At 36.6% G+C, this 16,882-nt stretch overlaps 2 protein-coding genes across 6 annotated transcripts in view; both read right to left on the reverse strand.

The window, feature by feature from the left end:
• The window catches only part of abch1 (ATP-binding cassette, sub-family H, member 1), a 33,355-nt gene extending 27,753 nt beyond the window's left edge, over nt 1-5,602 (reverse strand). For 2 of the 4 annotated variants that reach the window (XM_058749049.1, XM_058749052.1), the window contains exons 1-4: nt 5,126-5,602; nt 2,453-2,592; nt 1,390-1,549; nt 1,113-1,267 (exon numbers count right to left, since the gene is read on the reverse strand). In XM_058749049.1, the coding sequence (XP_058605032.1) occupies nt 1,113-1,267; nt 1,390-1,549; nt 2,453-2,592; nt 5,126-5,182 (512 nt within the window). In that variant the 5' untranslated portion in view covers nt 5,183-5,602. Of the gene's footprint in view, nt 1-1,112; nt 1,268-1,389; nt 1,550-2,452; nt 2,593-3,962; nt 4,106-5,125 lie in introns of those variants that run through there. The other 2 variants (XM_058749050.1, XM_058749051.1) reach the window with 2 other exon arrangements.
• Nucleotides 5,603-5,728: 126 nt separating this feature from the next.
• Nucleotides 5,729-16,559, reverse strand: aftphb (aftiphilin b). 2 transcript variants are annotated; one of them, XM_058749053.1, is made up of 9 exons: nt 16,364-16,557; nt 11,210-12,638; nt 10,900-11,060; nt 10,453-10,573; nt 10,172-10,228; nt 9,928-10,023; nt 9,754-9,784; nt 6,981-7,104; nt 5,729-6,827 (listed from the first exon to the last, which is right to left on the reverse strand). In XM_058749053.1, exons 2-9 carry the CDS (start codon nt 12,596-12,598, stop codon nt 6,695-6,697), a joined length of 2,112 nt encoding a protein of 703 aa, XP_058605036.1. In that variant the 5' UTR covers nt 12,599-12,638; nt 16,364-16,557; the 3' UTR covers nt 5,729-6,694. The 2 variants fall into 2 exon arrangements, 1 of the variants encoding a protein (XP_058605036.1); XR_009266699.1 differs by lacking the exon at nt 5,729-6,827 and having other exon boundaries at nt 6,986-7,104; nt 7,382-9,784; nt 16,364-16,559.
• Nucleotides 16,560-16,882: the final 323 nt, after the last annotated feature.

Genomic DNA, 16,882 nt, shown 5'->3' on the forward strand with positions numbered 1-16,882 from the left:
GAATCTGTCAATTCATCTGCCAATATGAGCTCCATGTCAGATAGCAAACAAATATCAACGATCATCGTCAATTAATCATTAAACAGATCATTTAGATTCACTCAGCTGTCCATATAAAACCAAAGTCTCTTTAAGACAAGTCATGTCACTCGGCGGCCATCTTTGAAACGCCTCTCAGGCATCCAAGTACAGCTCCTATCTCTTTGAATGGGGAAACATCAAATTCTCCAAAACTGTTCAGTAAGCTTACGATTAAATTTCATATTTGAAATCACCAAAGAAATCTGACAACAACTGTATCATAAATGTTGTTTCTTTTGCTCAAATAGCGTTATAAAAAGCTTATTTTTCAGGCTAGATCAGCCAGTGCGCATGCGCAGTCCTGAGCGCACGTCTCAGAGCACTGACTGTTTCTATAGCAACCGGGACTTCTAACTGCAGCTGCAGTGACGCGCTGACTTTACCAATTAGTGATTGGCTCTTTCATTCAGAAGGCGGGGCTTCCTGCGATTGAGCAGCCATATTGAGCATTGCATTTTCCATCATTCAAAACTATACGAATGTCTTGGGTATTCTATAGTCTTTGATAAAACCCACTGCAGTCACATGACCATTTAACCGATAGAAGGCCCCTATAGAGGAAGTGTGAGAACTTTCAGAGCAGAGCGGCCAGATAAACGGACACAGGTTTTCCCAAATGTTTTGAATGCATGATGTCATTAGGGAAGCTCTGATGAGAATACTGCTGTCAGAAGAGTCAACGAAGAAAACTGGGTCACACATGATGCCTCGTTTTGTTTTATCCTCCTCTTTGTCTCTTTCAGAATTTTGTCATGATTTACTCAGCCTCATTTTGTTTTAATGCCTTTCAATACAATTTCCTTTCTTCTGTGAATCACAAAACTTTGATTCAATTAAATTTCTCTCTGTTTCCCACAAATAGCTATTGTAACACTCCGAAATACTCACATGGTTTGGAATGGCGTAAGGGTGAACAAATGACGACAGAATTTTCATTTCTAAGTAAACTATACCTTTGAAAAAAATCACTGCAATGACTGTTGCAAAAACAAACAAACAAACAAAAAAACATGAATGAAATGTTATTCTACCTGAGATTTCTCACAAGGCTGTTTTTCTGTGGCAGGTCTAGGAAGTCAATGAGGAAATTCATCCTGGCTTCTGTTTCTTTCGATGAAAGGCCATGAATTCGACCGTAAAACCATAGTGTGTTACTGATAGTGAACTCATTGTACAGAGCTATATCCTAAAGGCAGAAAGAATGAAAAAAGAGAGAGGAAAAATACATGAAACTCAAGAGGATTCATTTATCGGATTAATTATACACTAGGCTTTGTGGGTAAACACCAGTCTTTAATAATCTCTCACCTGTGGCATGTATCCCACCATCCTTCCTGGCACTTCATGTCCTGGGAAAGCAGGTGGTTTTCCCAGCACTGTGATATGACCATGTGAGATCTTTAAAGTTCCCACAATGCATTTCAACAACGTAGTCTTCCCACAGCCACTTGGCCCCAGCAGCCCATAACTAAGGACAGGAAACAAACATAATTAAAGATCAAGTCAATCCTCCACAGACCATCTAGTACAATGAGTAATTCAAATCCTTTTTAAATTCAGAATTTCAATTTTAATATTTAAATTCAAATTAATCAAAAGTGACAGTAAAAACATTTATAATATCACAAAAAATTTCTATTCAAACTAAATGTTGTTCAGTTTAACTTATATATATATATATATATATATATATATATATATATATATATATATATATATATATATATAGATTAAAAAACAGGAAAAAGTATCACGGCTTTCACAAATATTTTCAGAAGCTAACTGATATTAATAAAAACATTTCTTGAGCACCAAATCAGCATATTAAAATGATTACCAGAGTACTGGAAGACTGGAGTAATGACTACTGAAGATTCAGCTTTGTCATCACAGGAATAAATTGCACTTTAAATATAAATAGAAAATGGCTGTTTTATAGTATTACTGTTTTTATTGTATTTTAGATTAAATAAACGCGGCCTTTTTAAGCACAGGAGACATCTTTTAAAATCATGTTACAGACTCCTTGCCTTTTAACGTGTAAAGTTCTAAACAAGCACCTAAAATACAGACAAAAAAAATCTAATGACATGTGGGTGATTTAGATGTCTGTGTGACAGGAAATAGAAATAGGAAGTAAGAAATGTTAACTAAGACACAGAAATCAAGCTGAGAACAGCAAAAGAGCTACTAAATGCTTTTCAATACACTCATCATCAAAATAAGACAGCAGTTATGCAATTAAAAGTGTCTCACATGAACATCAGGTCAGCATTTGGGCATGTTTTCTTGCTTAAAGTGAGCATTCAAGATTGGTGCAACCTGATAACATATTCAAAACACATTTAGAAAGCTATAATTGTGGACTCACATTTGGCCCTGAGGCACCATAAGGTTGAGACTGTTGAGGACTTTAAGTTTCCCATATGAACGACACACATCTCGACAGTGGATTGCAGTGCTGCAACTCCCGGCCTCCAAGTCAGTCTTCATTGTACCGCTCTCCAAGCTCTACATATAAAGAAATTGAAATCAGCTCAAAATAAATATTTCGACCAAAGTAGAAAAAAATACATGCATCCAAATCAACTTTAAAAATTTACATTTAACAGAAGACATTCACATTAGTTACAAACAAATACTGCAAAGGAAATGTCTTTGTTGTGTTGTCTATAACAACATCATACACTTCATGACTTACATTGTTAACATAAAACAAAAATATGATTCCTCCTTTGTGATCCTTACATTGGTTTCTTAGCAACAGCTCAGATTCTGTAACCAAGTATCCCCTTAACCGATGGCGCAAACTGGGTCATCTGAACAGTAATCTGTAATCTCTCCTTCTTTACACAGAATCTCTTTCTCTCACTCAATCCCAAATTTTTCATCACCAAACACACAAAAAACACTATCAAGATCTCTAATTCTTGCGTTAAGGCCGTTCTGGAGAAAGGAAGACTGATCAAGAAATGCATTTAAAAATTACTTGAATATACTGATATTAAGAACAAGTTTTACTATTAAACTATTTTTTTTAAAAAAAAAAAAAGAATAGTCTTTTTATTAAAAGGCTATAGTTTGGCATCATATGTTATTTATTTATTTAAAATATTATTAATATTTTATATTAATATTATATATATATATATATATATATATATTTTTTTTTTTTTTTTTTTTAATAATATCTTGTCAGCTACATAAAATAAGTGCACATTTTGGTTTTGTCACACTGATGTTTAAGTAAAGTTTTCAATTAAGTTTCTTAGTACTTAATACTTTACATTTTAGAGTCAATAAATAAAATATTAGTAGATTTTTTTTTTATTTCGCATTTAGTCTAAAAGATTACATTTTTGAGAACATTTTGGACATTTTTATTTGTCATCAACCTATGCGTGTATAGCTTAAACTGAACTCTGAGGTTTAAGGTCCTGATGAGACAAGGAAACTGTCTACACACGAACCAGTTGAATGGAGACAACGTGGAAATCAGCTGACAATTTCTTTACAACAGCAATTTTGAGCAGCTGAACTGGTTTGACTTCTATTTCTTCTTTGTTTTGGAGGAAGCGCCTCCTTGTCACTGCACCTGACAGGAGCTTCACGAGCTGTTTTGGTCCTTCAGACAAACTCTCCAACTAACGTTACTTGGCTATTTACATGCAACCATCAATTCTTTAACAATAATTTATTGAATAAATTTTTTTTTTTTCTTTTTTTTTTTAAATTACAACAGTTTACAAAGCACAATATACCATGAGATGAAATAAGTTTTATCATTCAAGTTCAAATGAGCGCCTATACATCCTACACAGCCGTTTAAACGGTTAAAAACCTATCTATACAAACTTTAGAAAGAAAAATAGATTTCATACCAAGGCGGCTTTACAGACCTTGAAGGAAAATCACGTCGATTAAATGACCAGTCCAGCTGTCGCAGCGTTATTTTATGAAAGATGCAGCGATGCCCAGCGTTATAACCGCCGGCCACTGGCTGACAGTAGCTGCGCGTGTTATTGGTCTCTTCTTCTAGTTTACTGACAAGCCCCGCCTCCTGAGAGGTCTGCCTCCACTCACTGACCAATCCGATTCCGAGAAGCTATTCATAGGCACACTGTGATTGGGCAGTTGAGAAGTCGCTCAAATAATAGCCATCGCAATCATAGCAAAAGTGGTACAGCACAGGGCAGGAGTTATCGAAATACAGGTGGGGAAAATATCGATGTCTGCATGCTGCATTTCTACAGACACATGCAACAAACACCTTAAAGACAGAAATCTCTCAGTGATAACAACTGACAACTACAACAAAGACTCTTCTTAGCTTAAGCGGTTTGTTGAAATTGTTCAGTGCTTCTTAGTGATGGAGAGTCTGATTCATTTTCGCGAATCGGTTCTTTTGAACAGTTCGTTTTAAATAACTGGCTCAACACCCGATTCAGAAATGATTTTACATCCTGCCGCAATTACGCCATCGTGTGGCAAATGTACACGCTCTTAATATATAGGCACAAATAACCGTTTATTAATTTTTAAATATCCTGTGTAAGGGTGTCTGTTTTAGTTATGTGTCCCAGATCAATTTGTTGCAGCCCTAAATATAATTTGCATTTAAAATCATTAAAATAAAACACTATAACCGTTTCTTATCTGCAGTGATAAGCTATAATTTTTGCTTTCATTTCATGGTCAAGTTCAGTTGATTCAATTAAATGATCCGATTCCAAGGAACGATTCGCTCGGTCATTTCTAGTTACATTCCGCTTCTGCGTCATGGGGAGACACTGCAGTAGTAGACCAATCCGTCTTCTACTCTTCACATCTATATAAATGTAACAAACATGCACGAATGCCTGTCGAAAAATCACAGTTTATGTCTGATTTCCTTGGTATTCGAGTCTCAAAAAGACACCGGCATCAGAACATAACGTACATTACATCGTTTGCTCATTGACACATGTATCGTATCCACTCGCGCAGGCTCAGTTACAGTAAAATGTAAACATAAAAAAGAAGAATAAACACAACAACAACTCACTTTTTGCTCCATCTCCGTGCTGTCGTCAGGCGTTTCCTCGGTTCCATTACCGGACATGATTACCGGGCCGGCGATCGAGATGCTGCCGGTGAGGAGCTGCGCTCGGCTCAGTGCGCGCGAGATGAGCCGTTTAACTCATTCTGCTCCAGATTAGAGTTTAACTGCAAGTTATACACGCTCAAGGGCCATGTTTAAACAGCATTACATAGCATTCTGATCACTTGTAAGTCTTTTCACCAGAGTGTCTCTATATTCAGACCGCTGTGATTAGTGTAGCTGCGTAACAACCTTAGGTCGTTTCCCTCTGGGAGAGAAAACCACTCTGGAGTAGAAACATGTTTATTTGCATGAAACATACATACGCATAACACGTATGGGAGAGAGGGGAAAAGAAAATCACATATATTTAAAGATTGAACTGATATAGTAGCACTAATGTGAACAAACAGAAGAAAATAACTGAAAATACATAGATAAACAGCAGCTCCCTCCAAATCACCAGAGAAGCTAGACGTTTCAGACACAAACAGAAGACACACACAGTATGTGAGGAGATCTTAAATGCTGAAAACCATCCAAAAAGAAATAATACTAATTTCTGTGTCTTTTTTACATTTTTTATTATCATTATTGTTAAACTTTAAAATACAATTTAAACAGAAGACAAAAACACCTTCCTTTATACTCGTTTTCCCCCACAGGAAAAGATGGTTTGGCTACAAACCATCTTTTCTTTAAGATGTCTTAGCACTGGTGTCATATTCATAGTATATCAGATTGTACAAAAGCTCCACCTTAAAATGATACAGTGACAAGACATATTAATAAAACAAACAACAACAAACAAGTAAAAAAGCAGGCATGCAGAAAGATGAAGCTCCCTTATTAAAATCTCCCTTATCAAAACTGCATTATAATTTCTTGTGTGCTTGTCAGTTGTGGTAAAACAAATAAATAAAACAACTATTGGAAGTAAAAAGAAAAGGATGGTTAAAAGATAAAGGTGAACAACAGCCTAAAAACAGGTTGTTACAAATCAGTTAAAGGAAGCACTGAGCTGAATGACTGTTAAAACAACACAGAGAAATAAAATGAAAAGCATATACTAATACATATATATTTATATAGCAACCAGGGGTCAGTTTTTATTTACAGACTCTGGTTTCAAGTAGTAAAATGTGCAATTCTGCATTTCACCTCATTGAGCTAGAAGTGCCATTTAAAAGAACTCAAATTTTCACAAACAGCACTCAAAAATAAAAACATAAAAAATAAGTCATTTATCAGACATAAAAGGTGAATATACTGATCTAAATACTGTGTGAAGTGTCCAGATGAAGTGTCTTTACTGCTAAACAAAAATCATCAGAGACATTTTCACATATAGCTGGATGATTTAATCCAGTTAAAAACATTTAACAACTGAGGAAGTGAAGAAATAGGCAGCTTTTAAAAGATTAAATTGCTATATTAAATATGGAAGAAACAGTGACTTGAATTGTTTTTGGAGCTGTCTATAAAACCAATGAATGATGAGGCTGTAAGGTGACGGGCTGATGCCGTGTTTGGTTATATGTGATTGGCTGCTGGAGTTAGGATGGAGGGGAACATTAGAACCCTGGCCTGCATGAAGGACAGGTCAGGGAGAAGAGAGATGACCTTTGCTGCTTCTTCGCTTATCTTTTCATCTTTTTCCAGCTTCCTGTCAAACACACAGAAAGAATGAGCATTTTCTCAGTAATTACAGCGGAGTTACACCCTATTTTGACCTTTCTAAACCTCTCCAGCTGTAAAGTAGCCATGTAGTTGTGCTTAACATGTTAAAAGTGTGTGCATGCATGTATGCACGTCTAACCTGGCTGTTGTTCTGGTTTTGTCCATAGACTCCATGAGTTTTGTAAATGCATCTGCAATGTAGCGACCAGTGGCGTTGTTCTCCATTTTAGCTGTAGTCAGTTCATATATCTCTGGATCAACACCTAAATAAACAGAAATAAAAATTAAAAGAGGCACAAATATGCAGACACGTTATTTTCATTTCTTTGTCATGCTTAAAACTCACAGTTCATCATGATGACAGTAAAGACAGTGAAACTATGTAAACAGGATTTCAGAAACACTGTAGAAAAATCTTAAATGAAGTATAAAGGTTATGCGAGACTCTCACTAGTAAAACTAAGATAATTTCCCAGAAACATAGAAGCAAATCACTCAATAGTGCATTAGATTAAAGGAAGAAGGAAAAAAGATACTCACAGAGGCAGATACTGCAAGCAAGTCCAGAGAGAGGAAACCAGGGACAGAACACTAGACTACGAACAAATGCTAAAGATGACAAGCTTCTCTAAAGACTGATTTTGAAAATCACAGACACAAGGGAAAAGGAAGAAACAAAGATTTCACAGCAAACCACTCACTTCTCTGAGACAAACCCATTCCGTTCTAACCTGGCAGTGGGGTGTCAGTTTCACTATCTGAGCTACATTCATCCACAGGACCAAAATAGTCCAAATTTAGCTCTGATATTCCCCCATCTTGTGCTTCACATGAGAGCCGCAGCAATGACAGCAGGATATGGAGGGTTAGCATGTTGTTAGTAGTTAAACATACCCACAATATATTACAGTATTAAATACACTACCATTCAAAGGTTCAGTAAGTTTTTTTTTTTAGTAATACTTTTATTCAGCAAGGATGCATTAAATTGATCAAAAGAGACAGTAAAGACTTATACATTGTTACAAAGGATTTCTATTTTAAATAAATGCCATTGAAGTTTCTATTTATCAAAGTATCCTGAAAAAATGTATCATGGTTTCCACAAAAATGTGAAGCTGTTTTAAGCATTGATGATGATAATAATAATAATAAGAAAAGATGGTTGAACACCAAATCAGCATAATACAATGATTTCTGAAGGATAATGTGACACTGAAAACTGGAGTAATGGCTGCTGAAAATTCAGCTTTGTCACATAAATAAATTACATTTTAAAATAGAAACGGTTACTTTTAATTGTGTTTACTGCATTTTCTTTATATAATAATAATAAAACTTACTGACCCCAAACTTTTGAATGTTAGTGTAAATGTATAAGAAGCATGTAGAGAAAAGGCAGATCAGCACCAGGGAATTTGTATTAGGAGTGACAGGGCAAGAAAAAAATAAAGAGAATAAGAAAGAATAGAAAAGCAAGCGACGAACAGAATACTGTAGTATAATATATAGTATAATATATTTATTGACATGTTTAATAACAATTTGGTGCAACAAAACTGAAAAAAAAAAAAAATACTATCCAGAAAAAGAGATTAAGGTCGATCATTTTGGTTAAAGGAATATTCTGGATTTCTTAATTTAATTTGTGGCATAATTCTGATTATCACAAAAAAAAGTGACTCATCCCTCAATAAAAAAAGCTTAATATCACGGCAATCGCACTGGGAGAAAGTCTTAATATACACACCATTTTTAAAAAATACAGCCATAACAAACTGTAAACTTTTTAGTTTTTTTAGCAAAAATTAACTAAGAAAAAGAAAAGAAGTCAAAATTATTTTCTGTGGTAATCAACATTATGAAGCAAATTTTGTTGTTTGAACTTGTATTGAACCCAGAACATTCACTTAAGATCAAGCAAAGTGGGAAATCACAGTATGCAAGTTAAGTTGGTCAAAAAAGTGCATTAACTAATGTTTCACTGCTGCTCACAGTGGGTTTTGAGACAGCAAGGAAACACTGTTTTGCTTTTATCTGAATGAAAACAGAATTACACATTAACATAGACTGTGTAACAGAAATTACCACCTAATTAAACCTTCACAATTTTAAAATAGCATCTCAATGTGTTGTAGCAAAATGTGGTGGTGTTTTCCCTTTAATTTCAGCCAAGCTGTATAATGGCTTCAAGTAAGCACCAGCAATAAGGTCAGCTATTCCAAAAAGATTTGCAATCTCTTTTTAGTCAAACCTGAGACAGAAGCTGGTGCACAGGGACCAATTTGGTTGTATTTTTACAACACAACTGAGAACATACTTGATAATGGGTATAGTTCTCTTTATCTCAAGTCTTGCATATAATGGCAAGGTAATAAATCACAGTTGAAGCTGCATACTTATAGTTTGAGGTAGTATATTTCAGCCTCTGTGTGTAGCCAGCATGAGTCTGGACTTTAACAGTGAACAAGAGGGGAGAGAGGCAAGATATAAACATAAATTAACATTTAAAAGGGAAACTGAGATGAATGGATTTATATGAATATATATTTATAATGTTTCATGAAAAAAGACAAAAAACTGGGGGAAAAAAAGTTTCCCGTTCTTTGGATAATAAACAAGATTTTGATAGCTACTTCTGCTAATGCTCTGCTTCTGCTAATGCTAGTTTTGTGTTGTTTTAAATCAACACTGATAAAACAAGTACCAGGAAAGAAACTTTCCTAAGTGGCATGTGAATTGTGAAGGGACAGGAACTTTGAAAAATGGAGAGAAGAAAAGCGTGTCGTGAGAGAGGAAGGAAGTGCTCAGACAAGGGTAAGCGAGGCAGCATCAGGAGTAGGATTTCTGCCGTGAGTGACGAGTGGCTTTTTCTTGAACTCTAGAGAAGGAGGCACGGCGAAAAGACGTACCGTCAATACTAATGGCCAAAGAGGGCGCCACCTGCAGGACAACACATGGAGTTAGCAAGCATTTAACATAAGAGTAAAAGGATGTGAAAAAAAATACAGAAAATCTAAAGACTGAAGATTAGATCACTAATATATCCTTATCCATATATCTATGTGCATGTCTGCACTTTTCACCTGAGTGCATAAAATATTTCCACTGTCCACAGGAGCAGAAAGGGAAAGTGCAGGGGAGACTGGAGACTGAGACTCTTTGGTGGGTTCCAGCATTCCCTAAGAAGAAGGGACAGATGTTTTGTGAAAAAAAAGAAGACGACGACACATAATAAAATATATATTTTATTGTTAAAAAAAGAAAAAGCCCTGCCCACAAACTTTTGAATGGCAGTGTATGTTTTTTTGGGTTTAGGACTTTACTCACCAGTCCAGCAGCAAACATAGGCACGATCACTGGCTGCTTCTTATCTCCAGTGAACAACTACGAGAGGAATAAGAAGATGGTGAAAAAAATAAGTCAAATCAATAAAAAAAAGAAAAGAAAAGTAGAAGTTACAAAAAAAATACTAATTGGAATCAACTCTAAATCCTGTGACTCTCTGGTTATTAGTATACACTAACTAGCAATATACTTCACATGTGAGAAGAACCAGCTGTAATTAACAATACCGCATGTCTGTGAGGTATGTACTTTGAAGAACTCACAATATTCCTGATTCCTAGGCAATCCAGAAGTATTCTGTTGCTATGGGAACCAGCCCACTTGTACTTAAGGCCATGAGTGCCGTGGATGTCCTGAAGGTGGCGCCACATGGCCAAAGCATTCCTGCACAAATAAAAGAGAACCAACACCTTCATACCCTGAATTCTTTTTCTGAAACTATAGACAAACTAAACACAAAGGATATATTTAAACATTAGTTTATTCATGTAAGTCACCTCAGGTTAAAAAAGTATAGCAGGTAATTGTGAAATAAAGTTTAAAATAAGAAAGAAAGCCACAGTGTGTGATGTGAAGTCACAATTACAATAAATAAAGTCACAATTGTGAGATATAAAGTCAACTGAAATGAACTACAATTGCAATTAAAAGCAAATTAAGCCTGTGAATCTTGATTGTTGAGAGGCTTGTAGCCAAGATGAGACTCTTACTCCTGTGCAAAAGAGCTGCTTGGATCCCTTTGCTCCTCAGGATCCTGAGCCTGTAGGAATTTGTGGAGGGGCAAGACCTCAATGACCCTGCTGACCTCAAAACAGATGTCTGAGGGGAAGGCGGTTCTAAAGAGATGCTGTATTTTGCAGCCGAAATCAGCCTGAGAGAGATACACAACACAGGTTGCAGTTCATCTAAACGTCTTACATACACTTTAAATGTTTGATTTTATTCAGACTAAAATTCATTAATGGACTGCAATTAATTTTAACAAAAGTATGTCACTGTGATTAACATCTAACAACTCACAGTGCTACTCTGGAGGTCGTCACTAGAGGGTGCTACTGAACTCTCAACATCTTGTTCTTCTTTACCCAGGTAAGTACTCTGTTCATCCTCAAATGTGGCCCATGAACCCTGACACTCTTCAGTGGCTTCAGGTGGTCCAAATGCAGCCCAGTTGTCCTCACCTCCCACAACCACACCTCCAAACGGAGCTGAACTAAAGTCAGCAAAACTGTCACTAGGAGGCAACTCAGAACAAAAAGCTACTTCATCATCCGCTGCTTCCTCAGTCAGCTCGTCGTCATCCTTGAAGTCCTTCAGGGTGTCCGAATCACCAAACTCATCATCTGTGGAGCACCTGGACATCGCTGTGACAAATTCAGGAAATCCTTCCTGGGTTATAGATTCAGTTCGGCTGAAGTCTGCAAAACCCTGAGTTGCATCTCTGAAATTGCCAAAATCATCATTAGCTGTTGGGTTCATGTGTGTCTCAACCTCCTCGTTTACTTCGACCTCTGTCTTTACAGATGATCCATGAATTTCCCTTGTGTCTCCACTCAGCTGTGTGGCAGAGATTAGATCCACATCCACTGAGGGGTCCGTCTCTGTTTCCGCTATGTCAACAGAGTCCGCAGACATGTCTAGACAGTCTGTGTCACCACAAACAACAAAGTTCTCCATTTGATCCTGCTCACCTTCAGCCTCCTGTGCATCTCTACTGGAAGTAAATGACTGGGAGTCACCAGATAACTCCAGTCTCCTTTCTGTCTCTCCAGGTTCAGATTTTTCTTGTTGCAATGACTGATTGTTCGAGTCTGGCAGGTTGTCCGTTTGGTTAATTAACTGCTTTCTGTCTAACACATCAGCTATGTTGACATCTAGTCCAGAATGTTCCTCAGTGTCTGTGCTTTGTAAGCAAGTGGAAAGAGCTCTGTCCTGCTCTGATTTTGCACAAGACTCACTGTAGCCGTTACTGAGGCGGTGTCTGTCACCTATGCTGCTGTTTTGGACATCGGGAATTATTGAGGGAGAGTTCTGACCATATTCAACAGAGAGCTCCTTCTGTAGGTCGGAGGACATCACGCCATTTGTGAGAATGTCAGACGATTCCTTCTCTGTTTTCTCGACACTGCGGATTGATTCTCCTACCATTTTTTTTTCATTATCCCATCCACTCCCCGATACAGTGACATTCTGCACGGATTTGATGTACAGGTCAGGTGGGGAGTCCTCCAGTGCGTTTGATTGATTGAATGATGTGGGCGTGTCGAGCTCTGAGAAGTTGAAACTGGACGACACCCCTCCACCATCGAAACCCCCGAACTCACCAAACTCATCCTCCTCTTCTTCCTCTCCAGCCTCATCCAGTGGAGGCGGAGAGGAAGAGTACAGACGGATGACATCAGGCTCCATGGTCCTCTTGCGCCACCTGTGGCCACATGCACACACACCCCTAGAGAAAAAAAAAAAAAAATAGAAAAGTCAGAAAGACAAATACAGAAAACTTGAGAATGTTGAGACATGAATTTAATCAAACTCTATCAACTCTATTCAATTAGCATCATGATTTTTTACATCACATTTCTTGACTACATATTTAATACTTATAATAGTGCACTGCTTGGCAGTTAGGTCTTGAAGTATAGTTTATGACGGAGCACTAAAAGCAGGAATAATACAAAAGTAAAAAAAAGTGTGACAGGCTTCAGGCTAAAGTAGTCAGCACTGCTAGATCAGAGAGCAGCCCATTCATTATTTACCAGCACTTTAGATGTGACCCCGCTTTCATGGGCTAAATCTAGGGCACGGTTTAAAGAAAGCTGCAAAGAGTAACAACACTTTTAAGCTTGTGCACACGAGCAGTGAGATGACTTGCAATTATTGACAGGTCCTCCAAGCTCAAAGGATCTGACAGGTCTCACATGACAGCTAAAGTACCAACAGCTACTAATATTTAACCGTTTGTCTGCGGACTCATTACCCTGGTGTGGAGTACAATGGTGGTGCAATGAGGAAATGTAATAATAGTGGCCATATGCAAATTCACTTTTCAGTAGTTTCAAGTAGGTTCATGTTTCCTTGTTTATGAAAGTTTCTGACATGGTCACCATTGTAAAAGTAAAAGCAAGTTGCAAAAATCGGCACTAGTTTACATGGATAGCTGATGTACACTTAGTTTAAACAAAACAGGTGACAGCTGGATAGTAATTCTAAAACTCAAGATAACACTTGTAAAACATTAACCTCACAGAGACCAAGCATTGATATTAATGATTTATCAGTATCAATACAATGCCCTCGATTACATTTGAGTGAGCCCTGAAACACTCTATGACAAACACGATTAGCGTTTCAAACAATTCATGTGTTTAGAGGTCAGCTGGCAACTCCTTTGTCCTTCCTTTGTCCTGTTTTACAGTTCCAGCGACAAAGGCCTGCAAGCGAAAAAAAAGTCAGCATCCCATGGATGAGGCATGATGATCTAATGGACACTGTTAGTAATCTGACTTGTGGAAAAACTTAATTAGGTCACACAGTAACCTACATACTGTAAACTACCATTCATAACATTTGAGGTCTGTAAGTCTTTTACGCCTTCTGAGAATGCATTTATTTATACTAAAACGGAAATATTGTGTAATATTACTACTATTTAAAAATAATTATATTATTATATTTTAAAATGCAATTTATTCCTGTGATGGCGAAGCTGAATTTTCAGCAGTCATTACTCCAATCTTCAGTGTCACATGATCCTTCAGAAATCATTCTAATATACTGATTTGTTGCTCAAGAAACATTTCCTATTATCCATTTTGAAAACACTTGTTCTGCTTAATATTTTTGTGAAAGTCCTTGATACATTTTTTTCAGGACTCCTTGATGAATAGATACAATTCTGTAACATTATAAATGTTTTTGCCATCACTTTTGATTAATTTAATTCATCCTTGCTGAATGAAAGCATTAATTTATTTTCCAATAAACAAACAAACAAATAAATAACTAATAAATCTTACTGACCCCAAACTTTTGAACAGCAGCATATACTGTGGTTTGTGTGTGTGTGTGTGGTCATGTTTTTCTGTTCACTCATACCTAAAAGTAAATTGCACAGATACTCTTTGATTCTGGAAAACCACAGTTTACAAATTTCAGTCAGTTACACAAGCACACGAGTACACTGATGTGAATTTGGGCATTTATGATTTGAAATATTTTGCCTACTAGCCCACATACTAGAGTATTTAGTTTGCCTCATGCAAACAGACACACTTATATACACATGCACACTGTGTAAACGTTGATATATCCTCTTTGAAGGGAGTGTAAACTGATGAGGAAACCCAATCCACTTCCTTTGTGCTCTCAGACAAACAGCACAGACTCAGAGCCAGAGACCAAACACTGAGGGACAAAAACTCCATCCATTTAGAATTCCAACCATTAAGAACCAAGATTTAGCCTAATCCAACATTACAAAGAACTTTCAATTGAAAACAACTAGAATGGTATTGTCCAGCACAATTCACAAAACCAGTTTAGAGGGTTTTTCTTTTTTTACCCCCATGAAAGACTGCTGAAGTGGTCATACCTGAGATTAACCAGTCTATGCTTGTTTGAAACAGAAACATTTAAATGTTTATGCTAAAAATAAGGATGTTAAAAAAAAAATTAAGTCAAGTATGAACCTATTACAGGGTCCCAAAACCTTATTTTGACCAATGAATTTCCAGGATTTTGTAGAATGTTTTTATAGGTAATACACTCACAAGAAATAATTTCTTGCATAAATAGTAAAAAATTACATTCACTATGACTATTTCAATAATGGTTAAGAATTCATTCATTCCCATGACTATTCCAGGCCTGGAAATCCAGGTTGTCCATGACTATGGGAATCCTATTTTATTAAGTTATTTTTATTTATTTATTTTTTTTTTCCCATTACAATAATTCCAGTGACGCTAGATTAGCTAATTCTAAGAGCATCAGTAAAGGCTGTAATACACTACACAACTTTTAAATTATGAACAGATTTTAAAACACCAAAAATTATACACTGACTTAAATGGTTACAGAGAAAATGTGGGCATCAAATACTAACAATCACACAGTAACAGACTTATCAAGTCATTCAGAACACAACAACTCACATAGAAACATGTGCCACTGCCTTGTTGCTAAATGTATCACATTCACTACAAAATGTATTCAATAATCCACTCAAACTATCAAACATGACTGAAATCATCAAACTGGACTTAATTCCATCATACACTATCTGTGAAACCTGTCAACTTGTGTAGTCAATTCCAGTCTGAAGGTACATTCTTCAACACAAGACAATCATTTCTTTATGGATTTCGCTTTGTGGACAGGGGCACTGTCAGCCTGGAATGGCCCTCTTCAAAATGGTTCCAACAACATTAAAAGCACACAATTCTCAAGAATTCTCCACAATTCTTCATCTGGGAGTAACCCAATAAGTGTTTTAACGGAGGAGAAAATAAATTAGACAATGCATAAATGACTCTTTATAATATACTACCAATGACAAGACTCCTGGGTAATGCTACAGGGCAGACAACTGACAAATCAGGTTTCATTTCTAAATAAAAATATATGGTAAATACGGATTTTTAAAGACTGTTTTCTTCTTCTTCTGTGGAACACAGAAGAAAGGACCTGTTAATCGGATTGGGGAAAATTGCAATAAAGGTAAACATTAAAAAAAAACACACACACACACAGACAGCTTGACAGCCATTGCATCTCTTCTCCATACAATGACAGTGAATTGTGACTGCGACTGACATCCTGTCTTGACATTCATCTTTTTCATGAAAGTCATACAGGTTTAAAACAATATGAGTGTGAAAAAAAATATAACAAAGCTTTAATTTTTTGATAAAATATTCCTTTAACGTGCACTTCAGCTCGAGGAAGTGTTTTGCGCGAGCTGTCACATCACTGGCATTATGACACGAGACTGTCATCAGCCGGTGTGGTTTCTAATCCACCCAATCCCTCAGAATAACATTTATCAGGACTAAGCTATAAGAGTGATAATAAAGTTAGCTATACCATCGACGTTGTCACAGAATTGTTGATGAGACGCTCTTGACCCGCGATCAAAGTGGTTTGACAACAGCGCGTGCAGCATATTATTCTTACCTTCACCTATCCGCTATGGATGATCATGACGGCCACTGAACCTGTTCAGCGAGAGGACAAGTACCGTCTCGTCTCGTCTCGTCTTGTCTTGTCTAGGTAAAGTTAAACCGGCTCTCACTGCCAGTTTCTACGCTCATCCGGAGTTCCGTGTCCAACAATATGCAACCGGAGAACCAGACCTTTATTATCACTCTGCTAGATCACAAACAGTGATCTACCGACCCCTGTCGGTACGGAGCAGATGCAACACGACACGAGACAACAATGAATATATGGATTATAAAAATATTTTTAAAAACCTTTAGGCTATCATAGAATTATACAGAATAGTATATGTTAATAAAAAAAACATAAAAGTATGTTTTTACATTTTATTATTATGAATTTAGCACGATAATGAACTAGTTAATGCATGTGTATTAATGCATGGGGATATTTAATTTTTTGCCTGTCAAAAATACAGTTTACTAATTTTAACTAATTTTAATCATCAAAAATATGATATTCAGTGTCCTTCAT

This window comes from Onychostoma macrolepis, chromosome 17, assembly GCF_012432095.1.
Source record: "Onychostoma macrolepis isolate SWU-2019 chromosome 17, ASM1243209v1, whole genome shotgun sequence".
In the NCBI taxonomy this organism is placed as follows: domain Eukaryota; kingdom Metazoa; phylum Chordata; class Actinopteri; order Cypriniformes; family Cyprinidae; genus Onychostoma; species Onychostoma macrolepis.